Raw genomic sequence first — 17,016 nt, 5'->3', positions numbered from 1 at the left:
CTAATCCTGGCTCTCTTGTGGCATAATATTCCTTGTCAAATAGTTTATTCAGGTGGAAGTCTTCTGAAGAATAATTAATACTCTTCCTCTACTTGACATATTTTGTGAAGCATAATTATCTATGATGTTTTTCCAAATTAACTAAAATTATGTTTTAATTTAAAGCCACGAGAGAAGTTTAAAGAATTGAAATGACTTCTTATGTTTTATGATTATAAAAGAATTTAAAATCATTATAAATATTTCAGACAGCATAGGAAAATAAAAGGGCTACTTTCCCTTTTAATTCGATTACACAGATATTTTGGAGTATGTTCTTCCATATTATTTTTCTATGCATGTCTAAAAGCAGGTTTCAAAATAGCGGTTATGGAGGTGTATTTAAACTAACACCTATTTACTAATTTGAAACTTGCTTTTGTCACTTGGCAGCATAACTGTTATTTTAAGGTATGGTAGCACGTTAAATCATATAAACTCTGCCTTTCTCTAGTTTATTTTTGCTTCAAGCCCATCAGTATTATCAGCTTAGTTTCTCTAACCCAACAATACAAAAGCTTAGCTAGAAAAGGCTAAAAGAAACCATTAAATTTGATGGTTTACTAAAATTATTAATGGGATGAGTTTACTTGAACTTGTTTCAGTTGTGGAAGTTTTAGTTTTTTTCTGAGATAGCCCAAATATGACAGTATGGGGAAAGCAAGGAATATATTTTCAGAGGAAGGTATGCCAATACTGGGGTTTGAGCTAGAGGTAGAAGAGTGTGTATAATCTAGTGAAGCAGGTGGGAGGCCACTTTTAGAAAATAGACGTGTGGATTCTATGACTTTCGAGGCTCAAAACTTGAAACCAGAGCCTGGGGTGTTAGATCAAACCAGAGTACATTGTCAAGGTTTGGAGTCCCAGTGGTTGCACCAGAGTCAGCTCTAATAGATAAAAAATGAGCAGCAAATACAAGTAAAGTCTGAGCAAAAAGGCATAGAATATAGTTCCAGATTCAAGCTAGGCACCAGGAAAAAGATGACAAATGAAATTGCATTCACAATATTGAGATATGCAATTCAGTTTCTTGGTCAGATGGGCATAGTAGCATATTTACTATTTTGTGATCATTGATTTTAGGAGGAGAGATCTTTGCCTTTGTTCTGACGCTGCACACCTTTGGGATGTGGTAAAGCCTGATAAGTATATGTTGGTTCCCCAGCAAGTTGGAGTTGTTGTGTAGGTTCTGGTGATTGTAGGAAAGGGTTAGGTCCTTCCTTTAATGAGCACTTGCTGTTGTAACAAGTCAGGGAGACAAATTCAGACATGTAAACAATAATGAACTCTTCTTACTAGAAAACCTATCTTAGGTCGTTTTAACTTGGAGGTTCATTGATATCTAAGTTTATGCTTGAACAAAGAATTCCAAGTTAGGTCATCAAGAGATAGGGCTTCCTGGAGGACCTGGGAGTCAGGATGTGGCCGCCAGGTAAAACTTGACTATAATATGTATGCCTTATGCCTCCTATACTGTGGAGTCTGTCTTTGGCACTTGGCCCAGCTCAGCTTGGCCTCAGAGAAGTGGGTATAGTCAAGGTGTGATAGGCCTATGATCCGTTTTCAACATCATTTCCTGAACCCTATTTCCTACCACACATCATTGTCCAGCTTGCTGTACATTCATTTCAGGGGATCCAGATGGTTCTTTTTATGCCTTGAAATGTTGCCTAGCAATATATAACTAACACGTTAATTATTATGAGTAAGTCCATAGGATGATTTGTAAAAGTAAGTGAGAAGAAGAAAAAGCTTTTCCTGGAGGTAGAATTACCTGGTTCACCAATAAGAAGATGAGATCAATAAAAAAATTGAAGATATAACTGAGCTTAAGCAGTATTATTGTTTAATGCCCCCCCACAAACTGGTTTCTCTTGACCCAAGCTTACAATTTTATATAAACTAGTATACTTTTCATGGCAACAGCAGTTCAGGAGTTGTAAAGGGAGTGTGAATGGATTATTTTCTTGTCTTCTCAGGCACAGTAACCTTGGTGCACGACCGAAAGGGCTGTCTACTCTGGTGAAGAGTGGTGTCCCTGAAGCATTGAGGGCAGAGGTATGGCAGTTATTGGCAGGCTGCCATGACAACCAGGCAATGCTGGATAGATACCGAATTCTTATCACAAAGGTAGGAAGAAGTTCTTTTCATATTATTTTCATTGGATGACCTATTAAATAAATCCTAGTTTTCATAGCTCCCATAAGCCATAAATGCTTTGAACTTCTTCATGAATATATTGAGGTCGTGAAGTCAGTACTTCTACCTTTTGTTCTGAACACTTGTAGTGGTAAACAATGCACTTAGTCATCTATGAACATTGTATGCCTTGGTTTTTATCTTTTCATTCAAGTGATTTTATACTAGCTATTTACCAGATTGGAATATATTTATATTTCAAGTGTTTTCTAACTTTTCAATTAAAACTTTTTTAATTGTTTGATATTTATATAGTTATAATCATACATAGTTACTCTAGTATAATTTTACAATAACATTAAAATGAAATTAAAAATTCTTCTGTGCTTATGTCACCTTACATTTAAATAATGTAGATACTTGCCCTTTTTCTGTCAGGGGCCCTTGGTTCCACTGTAAATTCCTTTGCTTATGTCTAAATACCTGGTTTTAGAGCATAAGTAAAGGTAGGTGTTAGCCTTGACCCTGGACTCACCACCCTAGGTCTTACCACCTAATTACTTAATCTACTCTAAGTACTGTATTTTAAAATAATAGTAAAATTTTATTTTTTAATTTAAAGGAACCTCTCCTCATAAATGAGATTTTTATAATCAAGACTTTGTTCCTCAGACTATATGAACTTTTAGAACTTTTTATCTGCTGTAATTTCTTTTTACTTTTCTTTCCTCTTTGCCTCCTTCCCTTCCATAAATATTTTCTGAGTGCCTAGTATAATTATCACTGCTGAATTCAGTTTTTTTTTAATTTAACTTTTTTTTTTTAATTGATGGCCTCTACATTGGAATATGCAAGATGATCCATTGGTGTGTGGGAAAAAATGTCCAAAGTTCCATTTGTATTTCTTTTAAATAAGTACACCAAAGGATACTAAGCTGTACTAATATTTGGTGTGCCATAGTACTGAGGCTTTATGAGGTCCTTGGGTCCAGTGGCCACTGGTCCCACATGGTTCAGGAGTGACCTTAGGGAAGAATGGAACTTACACACTTTGGAGGAATAATTGTGGGGCTCACACTCGTATATTAACTTCCAAAATATTATAGGTTTCTTGCAGTTTGCATGTGTTAGATTAAGTGGATTTACAGGTTATCTAGATGTAACTTAATCCTCATAAAATGTGTGATTGGCTTAAAAAGATTACTATCACAGGATGCTGCATGTCAAGTTTTTTTTTTTAATTTAATATGTTCCTTCAGGGAAGAATTAATATTATGATAATGACAAAGCAACTACTTTTGGAAACAAACTCATGTAACAGAGATGGACATTTTGAAACATATGGCAATTTAAACACCTCTGTGATTTTTTTCATTGAAATAACATGCATCACTATAAAAAACTCTTACATCTTCACACTTAGAAACCTGGAATCAGAAACTTTAAATATGTTTAAAACTTATACAAGTAGTTACAGAGAATTTGGAACTGATTGTTAAAAGCATATAAACACAACACCTTCTGATTTGTTCATATGAATATCTAGAAGCTGGTGTGGTGGCATATGCCTGGAGTCTCAGCTATTGAGAGGCTGAAGTGGGAGGACTGCCTGAGGCCAGGAACTTGCACCTGTGACTAGCCACTACACTTTGGCTTGGGCAACATAGCAAGACCCTGTCTCTAAAAAAAGAAAAAAAGAAAGAATACCTAGAGAAAGTAGATATTTCCTAGCCAAATTTCAACAAAATGATTGATGAGTGGGACTGAAAAAATGATGTACGTCTACTTGGGTCTGTGTATCTTTGTAAGTCTTTTTTTGATATGATAACAAAACCATGAATCAAAAAACTGATGCAGAAACAAGTTTTCATTGTTGTTTTATAAACTGCTATAACAAACATATTAAAAATAGTGACCCATATTTTATGATTATTTTTATATAAAATGTTTAGAATAGGCAAACCTATAGAGACAGAAAGTAGACTAATAGTTGCCAGGGGTTGGAGGAAAAAGGAATTGGGGGTGACTGCTAACAGATATATGGAGTTTGTTTTTAGATGATGGAAATATTCTGGAATTAGACGGTGGTGACAGTTGCTCAAGATTATGAATATACTAAAAACCACTGAATTGTACACTTCTAAATGGTGAATTTTATGTTATGTTTAACACAACAGAAAAATTTCACACACACAAAAAAGATCCATATTCAATATTGAATAGTATTTTATAGCATTTTTAATTATCTTTTTTACATCCTATCTAAATTTCTGTGCTTTATAATATCTATAATATATTAGTATAGTAGCACTTGTACATGATAAATATATATATCTTAGATATTTATGCCTAGAAGTTTTTATCGATGGAGTATCTGATTGAAATTTTCAGAGATCATAACTCTGGGTATCAAATTACTTTTTCTTGTAAATAATAAACTAAATTATATACTTTTATTGGCTGCCATGGAGTAGGAGGTAACTGCCATACCCCTTTTTCACTAAGAGGCTTTCATAATTCATACCTTCAAAAATTTTAAGGGAAAAATGTAAAGAATACCATCCCCTGATATTATTTATGAATTCTTGATAAACAGTGTATGTTCATATAGTGAGAAAATTTTTATCATTTATACCAAACACCATGGTAGTTTTAACTATACAACTTGCAAAAAATACTTTAAGATCAAGAGATAGGGCTGGGCTCAGTGGCTCATGCCTGTAATTCCAACAGTTTGGAAGGTGGAGGTGGGAGGATGGCTTGAGCCCACGATTTCAAGACCAGCCTAGGCTACATAGTGAGACGCTGTCTCTACAAAAAAAAAAAAAAAATTAGCTGGGCATGGTTGCACATACCTGTAGTCCCAGCTGTTTGAGAGGCTGAGATGGGAGGATTGCTTGAGCCCAGGAGATCGAGGCTGCAGTGGGCTGTGATTGTGCCATCAAACTTCAGTTCAGCTGGGGTGACAGAGTGAGACCCAGTCTCAAACCACAAAAAACAGAATGGCAAAAATCATTTTCATTGAATAAAATATATGGAAGATACTTGGAGGCTGATAAATTACATTTTTTAGATTTCTTCCCTCTGGAGTTCTAGCTGTGATTTACTTTCTGCCAGTGAAGATTGCGGGGAGGCAAAAGCCATATTTTCTCTGGCAGTGTGGTTGGCAGATACCTGGGCTTCACCAGTTGTGAGGTTTTTGCATCTGCCTCTGGGCATTTCATTCTCAATCACTTGCCTTCACTCTGGGGTTACTGTTTCCTGTGGTTTCCTATTCTGAGTGGCCACAGCAACCTTCTGATTCTCTGGACTGTAGCTGTGGTGACACACCTAAAGAGCTGGAAGGGCAAAAGACTGCTACAGCAGGATGTTCAGTCTTCAGTCTTTTGCCCTTTCAGCTCTTTCAGTGTTTAAGGACCTTCATTCCTGCATTACATCTTTTTTGAAATAGTTTACCTGATTAAACCCTGTCTGATACACTTGGCATGTATTTGTCTCCTTGTTGTCACAAGATGGCTTTTCTACACCCAGCATTACATTTAGAAAAGAAGAAAAGAAAAACAAAGTCTACTCAAGGTAGCCAAACTTGAGGCTAAGAGCCCAGTCCTCCAGACTGCCAGCTTTGTTCAAGACTTCTGACATCAGCCACAATTTGGGGGTTCTTAGTGCCACCCTGACTTCAGACCAACTAGCTTGAAACTTGTAGATCCTCACAGACTTCCTCAGGTTTGATAATTTGCGAGAATAACTCACTGAACTTAGTAAAGTGCTATACTTAAACAATTGTAGTTTAGTGTTTTTGTTTGTTTGTTTTTTTAGTAGCAAAAAGATACAAATCTGAACCAGCCAAAGGAAGACATGTATAGGGCAGAATGTGGGACTAGGAGAATTCCAAATTTGAAGCTTCCATCATTCTCACGGATATGTTACCCTCCTGGTATTATCCTCAAGGGCTCATTACCTGCCTAGCATCAATATGTAGCAATATACACTTGGAGTATTGCCAATCAGGAAGCTCACCTAGTTTTGGTGTCCAGAGTTTTTATTGGAGTTTTATTACATAGGCATGATTGATTGGATCATTACCTTTCTGGTAGAACTCAATCTCTACGCTCCCCTTCTTTCCTCCCCAGAGGAAAAGAAGGTAGGGACACAGCCAAACCATATCGTATTGGGGCTGTTGCGTGGCTCAAAACCCCAGTGCTGTAATCACATGGTTGGTCTTTGTGGCTTGGCCAGCCTACGTCATGAGTCTTCTTCTTAGTGTAAACTATCTGGGGGCTTACCATGAATCATCTGATTAACATAAACTATCAGATGTGGTTAGAGGGGCCCACCACAAATAACAATCCTGTTATTCATGAAATTTCAAGGGTTAAAAGATTACTGTCCATGGGCTGGAAAAAAGGCTAGACCTCTCTTTGGCATTTCTGAACCAAGTCTATCACCCTTTTAAAGACTTTTTCTTAAGCACCAAACAACAACTCCATCTATATATTCTTGACCAGAATTCTGGCTACTATCTTCATGGAAAACTAGAAATGTTTTTTAAAAGATAGACACATTGATTTATCCCTCCACCCCCGAAAATCTAGGCTTTTTGTAAACAGGAAAGAGAAAATAGGTATTGAGTAGAAAACTACCTTTCTGTTCCCCAACTGCCTCTTAATAGTGACGCTAGTTGAGATCTATTATGGAATGAATTATTCTAAAAATATATGTAAACTTTATTTTAGAACTGTAAATATTTACTAATTGCCACTTGAGATTGATTAGCAATGTGTAATTCAGTTAGTATAATAAATATTTTCACATTCAGCTTATAAATCTATGACAACTTAAAGTTTGTAATGTTACTTCTATTGTTAATACAGTTATCAAAAACATTTTCATACAAACAATATAGAAATGTGTGGCTCTAATCATGTACGTTTATTCAGGGTCTCAAATCATAAGACTTCTTTGACATAAAGTACAGTGGTATATTTAATTTCATTGTCTTCCTTGCATTATAGTAAAATGAATAATGTCATTTTTTCTAAAAATGATTTTTTCCTTTCACTGTCCTTGGGGTAGCAATGAGATGACAAGTGCCTGTAGCCAAGAGTGTATGTGGGTACTTTGGTGGTGAATACATCTGAGCTTATAGTCACTAAGTGGAAAGGGCATGAACACTCAAGAGTATTTTCTGTAAGAAGTGCCTGCATATTTGGCACTTGTTGGTCATGGTTCAGCAGCTGTTTGTCCTTTCTTTTGGTCCAGTTAATTTTTCCTGTCTTATTAAGGGAATGGCAAGATTTCAAGGTTAGTTAATGAAATGGTTCAGCTTGAACAAACAATTGCTTTATAAAAAATTGCTTTATAAAAACCCTACCAGAGGCCTCAGATTACACAGGGAAGAAGGAATATGAAGTATTTTATATTTGTCTGTTCTCACACTGCTATAAGGACCTACCTGAGACTGGGCAATTTATAAAGGAAAGAGGTTTAATTGACTCACAGTTTCACAGGGCTGGGAGGCCTCAGCAAATTTACAATCGTGGCAGAAAGGGAAGCTAACACATCCTTCTTCTCATGGTGGCAGAAAGGAGAAGAATGAGCAGGGGAAATGCCAGTTGCTTATAAAACCATCAGATCTCGTGGGAACTCATTATCACGAGAACACTGTGGGGTAAACCGCCCCCATGATTCAGTTATCTCCACCTGGTCCCTCCCACGACACATGAGGATTATGGGAACTACAATTCAAATGAGATTTGGGTAGGGACACAGCCAAACCATATCATATTTCAGAAAATTTACTTAAGGTTTGGCTTCCATGAAAAAGTAGTCTACCATTTAAATCTATAGTAGGAATGTACTGGTTTAGAATTTGAACCCACAAATCACATTCTGAAGCATTCTTTCAGGGGTGGCAAATATACAGCCAGCAGGCTAGGTGGAGCCTACAAATATGCTTTGTATGGCTATCAATACATCAAAGAATGGTATACACTTATGGATTAAATTTATACTTTCTTTTGCCATGGGCGTATTACTCTATTACTTACTCTCTATCTTTTATACGTTTTAATGCCTGTTTGGTCCTCAAATATATTCGATTTTGTGACTCCATTATAATACTATGTCAGCAGCCATTGCTTGCTTCAGAGGAGGGGGCTATCACAGTGTGCTTGCAACTGATTAATGTCTGCTTCCCCAGCAGACTTTAAAATCCACAGGAGCAAAGACCACAACTGTGTTGCTCCTTATGAGATAGCCTATGCCTGGCATAGAGCCTGCCTGACACATTCTAGATGATAAATAAATTTTTTTCCCTCCTAAGAGGAGCATAAGGTCATAGTTGACTTATTTGTATAGTTATTTATTCTTTTTTTCTTTTCCATCAACTATAGCCTTATATTGTGTTAGGTCCTGGATAAAGCTTTTAAGTATGAAGCAATGTCTTTTTTGTAGGAAACCTATTCATCTTATTGGGGAGAGCTATAAGCAATGGGTTAATTTGAGCAGCTGTTCCTGGTGAACTAACCTCTTCTCTTTTTGCCAGGGAGGAGGTGGCAGCCATTAAGAATTAGTACCCTAGAGAATTTTGCAATGGTAGTGGGTCATGTAGATTGAGTCACCTTGAATCATGGTAGGTCAATGATTGGCCTGCCATGGTAGGATAGACAGTAATATTGAACATAGAATAGGGCCGGGATTACAATGTGGAACAATTATACTTTATATGGTCTTGTTGGTTTTATAATCTATAGAAAATAAAGTTCTTCATATCATTTTGACTGGTAGTAAATGACTCTAGGGACCAAAGTTTAAAAAAGGGTGAAAATCTCTGGATGAGATTCAAGTGAAAATGAAGCAGGTTAGGAGCTGTAGACCAACTGATAACCTCAATCTGGAACCAAGGACCAAGCAGGACCAGTCAGAAGAGCTGTTATGTGTAAATCCGTGTTGACCCACTCTCCACTTCAGAAGGAGCTTTCAGGCACACCTTGCCTTGGTAACAGTGGTAGCTTCGCTTTAGGAGGAGATTTTAGTGCTCACTATGCAGGAAGACCCTGGGTTCGAATCTCAAATTCTGCTACTTACTGGTTGGTGACCTTGGGCAAGCTCCTTAACTATCTTCAGTCTCACTTCCTTTTTTGGTAAAATAGGCATAATAATATGTATCTTACAGGATTGTTGTGAGAATTTAGTAAGATAATTTATATAAAGCACTCAATGCATGCCTAATACATGATAAGCACTCACCCGTGATGGGGAATGAGGAAAATTATAAAGCAATATATGCATAAATGAAGTTTGAAGTAAGCTTTCAGAATTAACATCATCAGAAAGTACTATAGGAAATATGGAGATTACTGTGGGCTCTTGAGGTCCGTGCAGGTTTCAGGACATTCATCTGAGAAATGGGGAGAAAGAAAACAGGAAGTGTGTAGCACCCTGTTATCTACTTGTACCGCTAATTCATTCATTATTTATCAAGCAGTATCTCTTCTGTATCAGAGGCTATGCTAAGCACTAGACATGTAAAGAAGACTAATACCTATACCCTATCCTTGAGAAGTTTACAGCCCAGTGGGGGAAGATAGTCAAAAAGGCAAAGAAGCAGCGACGACATGGTTAAGCACTGTGACACAGGTATGAGCAAAGTGACAAGTGAGGACAAAGACTGGATACAGCCATTTCTGCCTAGGAACAGAGAATGGGAGTATGTGTTTAGGCTGAGGCAATGCCATGCATAAACACACAGAGTTGTGAAAGGTCCTGCCATGGTCAGGGGCTGTAAGAAGTTCAGTATGACCCATGGGAGTACTCTAGACTCTACAGTCTAAGTGAGCAAAGATGGTATCTGGGTTTTGCTCACTGCTCTAACCTTAGTACTCAGTGCTAGGACTGCCCCTCAGTAGATGCTAAACGCTTCCTGAAGGATTTAATGGGGTATGTGGGAGACATTATGTCTAGTGCTTTCATATATCCTTTCCATGTAAGCCTCACAGCTTCTGTGATATGATTCCCATTTTTACCATCAAGAAAACTGTCACATGGTTACTAAATAGTAGAATCCGTGAACTCAAAAACCCAAAACTAGAATGAAAGGGACAGCTCACCCCTACTTTTGATCTTGTAAAGATCCTTTAGAAAAACTCTATATTTTTCTGATCATCAGTTATTAAGAGTAATAAAGAAAAGATTGAAGAAATAAAAGCACTATCTCATTTCTATATACTGTTCATTGTATGGAAATGAAAATTTATAATTCAGAAACTATTCTGTTTCTATCAGGAAACACATATAAACCTTAGAAGTCAGTGAGTAAGAAAGAAGTTCTAAAGCGCCTAACTTCAAGTCATCTCTTTTAAGATGAGTCTTGAGCCTTCAACCATTGTCTGTTGTTACATGATTCCTGCCACTGAGTTGTAGGGTACTACTGCTGCTGATGAATCACTGGAAGACTTTTACCACATATTTCTGAAATCCTATGTCCTTTATTGTTTATCATTGAGATGTTTTTATTATTCCTGTTAAGCTGCATTTTTCATAACGTTTGAGGTGATCTGAAACGACAATAGAAGGATCATGACCTTGTTCCTGTGTAGAAACAAGCAAACAGTATTTAGAGCTTCTGAAATGAGTACTTCTTAATTGTTGGCTTGAGGACCCACTAAGCAATGATCACATTTTCACATATTCTTAGCCATTTGAAATGGGGATTGTGTATGTTTTAGGGCAAGTCAAATTTTATGTAGCATGACAGAACTGTGTATGTACTTTCAGTAATTGTATGACATATATGGTATAGTTTGCCTATCACATCTGCTGGTTTATATAACATAGGAAATATTAGATTGTAGTTGTGTGCTCTTTTGTAAAAATGATCTTGTATGTAACGTGTATACTGTATACTTTGTTAAAATCAAAAGATGTTTTTAATTGATAAGCTTTTAGAAATAATAACGCCATGAGGTGTTTCTCTCTACCACTTGAATTCCTGTTTTTCTCCCAAATGAATCTTTTCTTTCGAAAGTGTATGTGGTTATATATGAGAGTGTGTGTGTGTGTGTGTGTGTGTGTGTGTGTGTGTATGTATGTATGTGTATACCATTTCTTTTCTTCTCTCTTTTTTTTTTTAAGAGACAGGGTCTCACCATGTTGCTCAAGCTGGAGTGGTGGCTCTTCACAGGTGTGATCATAGTGCACTGCAGTTCATTCTTTTAAAAGGATTTAAGTGCTAGTGTTTGATAGACCTGGATTTAAGATTCACCTCTCCCATGTATTAATTTGTGATCTTGGAACATTGTCCCAACATTCTAAGCCTCAGTTTCATCATTTTTGAAGTAGGCTTAATAGTAGTATCTACCGGGATTTTTGTGTAAATTACATAAAATGATGAAGTGCTTGGCGTATAGTAAGTACTCATGATTAGCTTCTGCTATCTTTATCAATATGATATTACATCATGAACAACAGTAATAGTAATGTTAATATTAATAATGGATATTGGTGTCAGGGCATGTTTCTAATTTAATACATGTGTTAGATAACTTCCAGTTACACAGTTTTTATAAGAGCACATGATGTGTATAACAGCTGATTATACTGAAATACGAAGTGTCAGATTTGTATTTTTCTGGTTTGGGATTTTTTTTTTTTTGGTTGGTGAATATCATGGAGTATTTGCATTCTAAAATTTGACTTTATATTGGTTATATGAATTATTTTAGTGATTATGCAAATTCAACTATATAGTAAAGTCAAATTATATTCTCTAAAAATCACTCCTAAATACTGTGTTATATAATCAAGACTAGAAGGCAGGTATTACTCTCATTCACTTATTAATTCACTTATTCACCAACTCTTGATTGATCAACTTTTATGGGCTAGGCTCTCTATTGTTTCTAGGGCTATGTAGATCAAAAGACTTCACACCCTTGAGGAGTCCAGCCTAGGGAAAGCCAGGCTTATGCACTGATAGATAACTTTATTATGATACAAGTTATAATAACTGTCTTAATCAAATGTGTAGAATACAGAAGAGATCTTGACAGCTCTGCTTGAGTGAGCCAGGGAAGACTTCACAGAGGAGAGAATATCTGAGGTGGGACTTGAAGAGTATTTCTGAGCAGGATAGGAGAGGGCATGTAGTATAGGGAGTAGCTTATGTAGTTTTTCAGCTTCCATTTAATGAGTTAGCTTGGGTTATCCAGAAAGCCTTTGAGAGTTAAATCAGTATGTTCCTTCCTTCCCCTACTCTCGTCCTAGTTGGCCAGCTTCATCTATTTATGCATCAATGCGTTAAATAGAAACTTAATATAAGTTTATTCTTGTTAGAACAAATACATATCATGATAAGCCTCGGGAAATATATGTCATGTCAAAATGATAGCACAAAAGAATATTTAATTGGTCATCTAGGGTTGATGTAATAAGGTTTTAACCTATTAAAGCATCTATTCAGTTCATCTTTAAGTACCTGTTGTGTGTCAGGTGCTGTGCTAGGATAATAATACATATTAATTTTTTAAATTAATTAACTGAAAAAATATCGATTGACTAAAGTAAAACAATATAAACTTGCAAAGAGGCAGCACTGTTTTATAAACTCCAGAGAGCATTTGTTTAAACCTGTATCAGACAGCAAAAAGGGCAATAGTTGCAAATATTAATTTGGTAGTTGCTGGCAAAAATTCTTTTTGAAATAATAAAAAACAACTGCAAGAGTGGCCCATTTTAAGATTCTGAAAATTCTCTGCTTTCTTGAGCATTATATGGACAGAAAAATTTTCCCTGCATTTATTCACATCAGATTACTGGTACTGCTCAGAGTAAAGCCTGTCTTCTTTCTGTTCTCCAGTGTATTATTGTAGCAGATGGCTTTTAATAAAACATTTAGCTAAAGAAGAATTTTTACTCTGGGTTGGTGGAATGTATTATAATGATAATATTGGAAATTCTCAAGAGGAGATGTTTAATTTGGTATTTTTCTTTTGATTGAATAACGTTTGGTGAATAGTTGAAAAGTCATAGTATCTGCTACATCGTTTTTTATTTGTTAAGTTTCAAAACTAAATTAAATCATGTAGATGCGTCAAGTAGCCAAGTAAATATTTGCTTTTTCTTTACATGGTTTACTTTTTAAAAATTAAGGCAGTTTATCCTAGTAAAATAACACTCAATACTAGATTTTATTGAGAGTCAGAGCATCGCTTAATTATATGGCTGCTCTGTTCTCTGTCATCACCTTGTCTAGGTGTAGGCTTTGAGCTTTTTGATAGAATGAGGTTATTCCAGCTGTGTCTGTACCATTGGTATTTATAAAAACCACAGGCTGTTGTATTAAAAACCACATTACTGATATAAATACAAAATTTACAAAGATCTCATCAGAAAATGTATAGTTACTAAAAATTTACTAACCATAACAATGAGGCAGGCAAGGAGAATAAACAGTACTCATTGTGTTGTAATGTAAATGCCTTGAATATGTAGGTACTGGAAAGTCTTTATTAAAACAAACTAAGAATTGGCTGGGTGCGGTAGCTCACACCTATAATCCCAGCAGTTTGGGAGGCTGAGGTGGGCTGATTGCTTGAGCCTAGGAGTTCGAGACCAGCCTGGGCCACATGGTGAAACCCTGTCTCTACAAAAAATACAAAAATTAACTGGGCGTGGCGACACATGCTTGTAGTCCCAGCTACTTGGGAGGCTGGGGCGGGAGGATCACTTGAGCCCAGGAGGCAGAGGTTGCAGTGAGCCAAGATCACGCCACTGCACTCCAGCCTGGGTGACAGAGCGAGACCCTGTATCAAAAAAATAAAAGAAAAAAGAAAGAGAAACTAAGAATTAATGAAAGAGGTCCTTTAAGAAGATATACAATTTATTTTCCCTTTTCTTGCATAATTATATATTTGCTTATGGTTAATTTTTTTACAGAATAATTTAAATCAAATTTTCTTGATCCCCATCCTTTGAGATCTTTCATTTACTGTCTGTCTATAGTGATATCTACATATATAAAAATTGTAATTATATGTGAATTTGAGAAGTAACAGTTTTCTTCTCAACTCTCCAACACTGTGTATAAAATTTAAAATATACTCTAAGTATTTTCATGTACTTAAGTGATATATTCTATTATTAGTAACAAATATAGTTTTTGTTATCCTTCAAATGTGTTTAATAGTTTTGAGGTAAATTAAGGAAGATATAACTTTTTAATATTACCTTCATTTTCATTTTATGGAATTAGAGTAGGAGTATACTGTTTTGAAGAAAGATGTTATTGTTGAGCATAGATCATTTCATGGCTTACATGGTTTACTTTTTAAAAACTTAAGGCAGTGTTAATCAAATAACAATACTAGATTTCACTGAGAGTCAGAGGATTGCTTAATTATACGACTGCCTTGTTCTTTGTCATCACCTTGTGTAGTTTTGTAGGCTTTAATCAGTAATAAAATCAGTACTTGCCTGGGCATGGTGGCTCATGCTTGTAATCTCAACACTTTGGAAAGCCAAGGCAGGAAGATCTCGAGTGCAGGAGTTAAAGACGCTGTCTCTACAAAAAATACAAAAATTAGCTGGGTGTGGTGCCACATGCCTATGGTTACAGCCACTCGGGAGGCTGAAGTGGGAGGATCACTTGAGCCTAGGAGGCTGCAGTGAGCTGTGATTGTGCCATTTGCCATTTTAATGACAAAACCCACAATTACTTTTGCATCAACCTAGTCTCATATTTTCAAGAGCCTGGGATTACACTCCTGTATTCCAATTTCATAATAACTTTATTGACATTAGCACATATTTCTAGAATATATTTAATTTATGTTTCATTGGGTAATATGGTGTGGTGAGTTCTCTTTAGGGATTTTGCTTTGTCTTTGATTTACTTTTCCATTTAAATTTATGAAATTTATGTTTAGATGTGTTTACTATTGATTACGGCTGAGGTGAAAAAAGGGATAGGCAGCTGATACCCATGAGGCACCTACCTCCTGCCCCAACGTGTTATACATTTCTGCACATGTTTTGGTCACAGTTCCATTTTGCAGCCTCTTATTTGATTGCTTCATGAATCTGTTTCTCAGTATCTTCTTTCATTTTTGTGTCTCTTTATGTTTTTTTTTTTTGTCTCTCCATTATATCTTTAATTTTCTTTTTACCTGCCTCCCTTTCTTAATTGTCCAAAATCTAGAGTTGACTCTTAAAGAATGCAGGGGTTAGTGGCTGGCTTCCATCTCAAGGCAGTTGAAAAATTGTGTATAACCTTTTACTCCCCCCAGATCTAACTATTAATAGCCTATTGTTGAGTGGAAGCCTTACTAATAACATAGGCAGTCAGTTAACATGTATCTTGTATTATGCAAAAAGTCCAAGGATTTTGCATGTGCTGATGTAGCTGCATTGACAGCTTCATGAATTTCCTCTTTAATTATTATTATTATCATTATTTTTTACTATTGTCCTTTTGCTGGATTCATTTATCTCAAAGTAGTGGACATCCGCAGCTGCAGACTTCAATCTGTGGTACTTATTCAGAATTCAGCTTTTTCTTGTAATGTGACTTTTCTGTGCTTCTTGAAAGCACTTTTAGCTTCACTAGTGGCACTTCATATGGGTCACATGGTGTTATTCAAGTTTTATGGTATTGCACTAAACAATGAGAAATATGTGAGAACCATGATCACTTTTTACAATGATAAAATGTACTGGAGAGATGAACTGCTCACATGGAGATGATTAGCATTACACGGCATTTCAAGCAGATACACTCACCACAATAGCAACCCGAGATGGGGTTGAAAATTTTACAGTTGCATAGTATGTACTACATTTAACTTTATATAGTTTTGATGTAATACTGCATCTTTATGTTTGTTTTGTGTTTTTCAAATTTTATTTTAGATTCAGGGGGTACATATGCAGGTTTGTTACCTGAATGTATTGCATGATGCTGAAGTTTTGGGTGTGAATGATCCTATCACTTGGGTAATGAGCATAGTACCCCAGTACTTAGTTTTTCAGCCCTTGTCTCCTTCCGCCTTCTGTTAGCCTCCATTGTCTGTTGTTGCCATCTTTATGTCCATGAGTACCCAATGTTTATCTCCCACTCATAAGTGAGAACATGTGGTACTTGGTTTTCTGTTTTTTTGTTAATTTGGTTAGGATAATGGCCTCCAGCTGCATCCACATTGCTGCATAGGACATGATTTCATTCTTTTCTGTGGCTGCATAGTATTGTATGGTGTATATATACCACATTTTCTTTTTCCAACCCACTGTTGATGGGCACTTGTGTTGACTCCATGTCTTTGTTATTGTGAATAGTGCTGCAGTGAACATGCGAACATGTGTGTCTTTTTGATAGAAATATTTGTTTTCTTTTGGATATATACCCAGTAGTAGGATTGCTGGGTTGAACTGGGTAGAATGGTAGTTATTTGAGAAATCTCTAAAGCATTCCACAGTGGCTGTAATAATTTACATTCCCACCAACAGTGTCTACGTGTTAATTCCCCTTTCTCTGTAGCCTTGCGAGCATCTGTTGTTTTTTTTGACTTTTTAGTAATAGCCATTTTGGCTAGTATGACATGGTTTCTCATTGTGATTTTGATTTGCCTTTCTCAGATTAGTGATGTTGAGCATTTTTTCATGTTTGTTGGCTGCTTGTTTGTCTTCTTTTGAGAAGTGTCTATTCATATCTTTTGCCTGCTTTTTAATGGTGTTATTTGTTTTGTGCTTGTTGAATTTTTTAAGTTCCTTATAGATTCTAATGTTAGACCTTTGTCAGATACATAGTTTCTGAGTATGTTCTCCTATTCTGTAGGTTTTCTG

At 36.1% G+C, this 17,016-nt stretch overlaps 1 protein-coding gene across 35 annotated transcripts in view; it reads left to right on the top strand.

Moving 5' to 3' along the window:
- The window catches only part of RABGAP1L (RAB GTPase activating protein 1 like), an 831,104-nt gene that overhangs the window by 223,327 nt on the left and 590,761 nt on the right, over positions 1-17,016 (top strand). For all 35 annotated transcript variants that reach the window (XR_010157113.1, XR_010157108.1, XR_010157115.1 and 32 more), the window contains one exon: positions 2,019-2,169. Coding sequence is in view for 29 of the 35 variants with exons in the window: in XM_054673497.1 (XP_054529472.1) it covers positions 2,019-2,169 (151 nt within the window). In the remaining 6 variants the exon portion in view is untranslated. The remainder of the gene's footprint in view (positions 1-2,018; positions 2,170-17,016) is intronic.

This window comes from Pan troglodytes, chromosome 1 (assembly GCF_028858775.2).
Source record: "Pan troglodytes isolate AG18354 chromosome 1, NHGRI_mPanTro3-v2.0_pri, whole genome shotgun sequence".
Lineage (NCBI taxonomy): Eukaryota > Metazoa > Chordata > Mammalia > Primates > Hominidae > Pan > Pan troglodytes.
The sequence above is the reverse complement of the archived record's forward strand: the minus strand, read 5'-3'. Positions and strand labels throughout refer to the sequence as shown.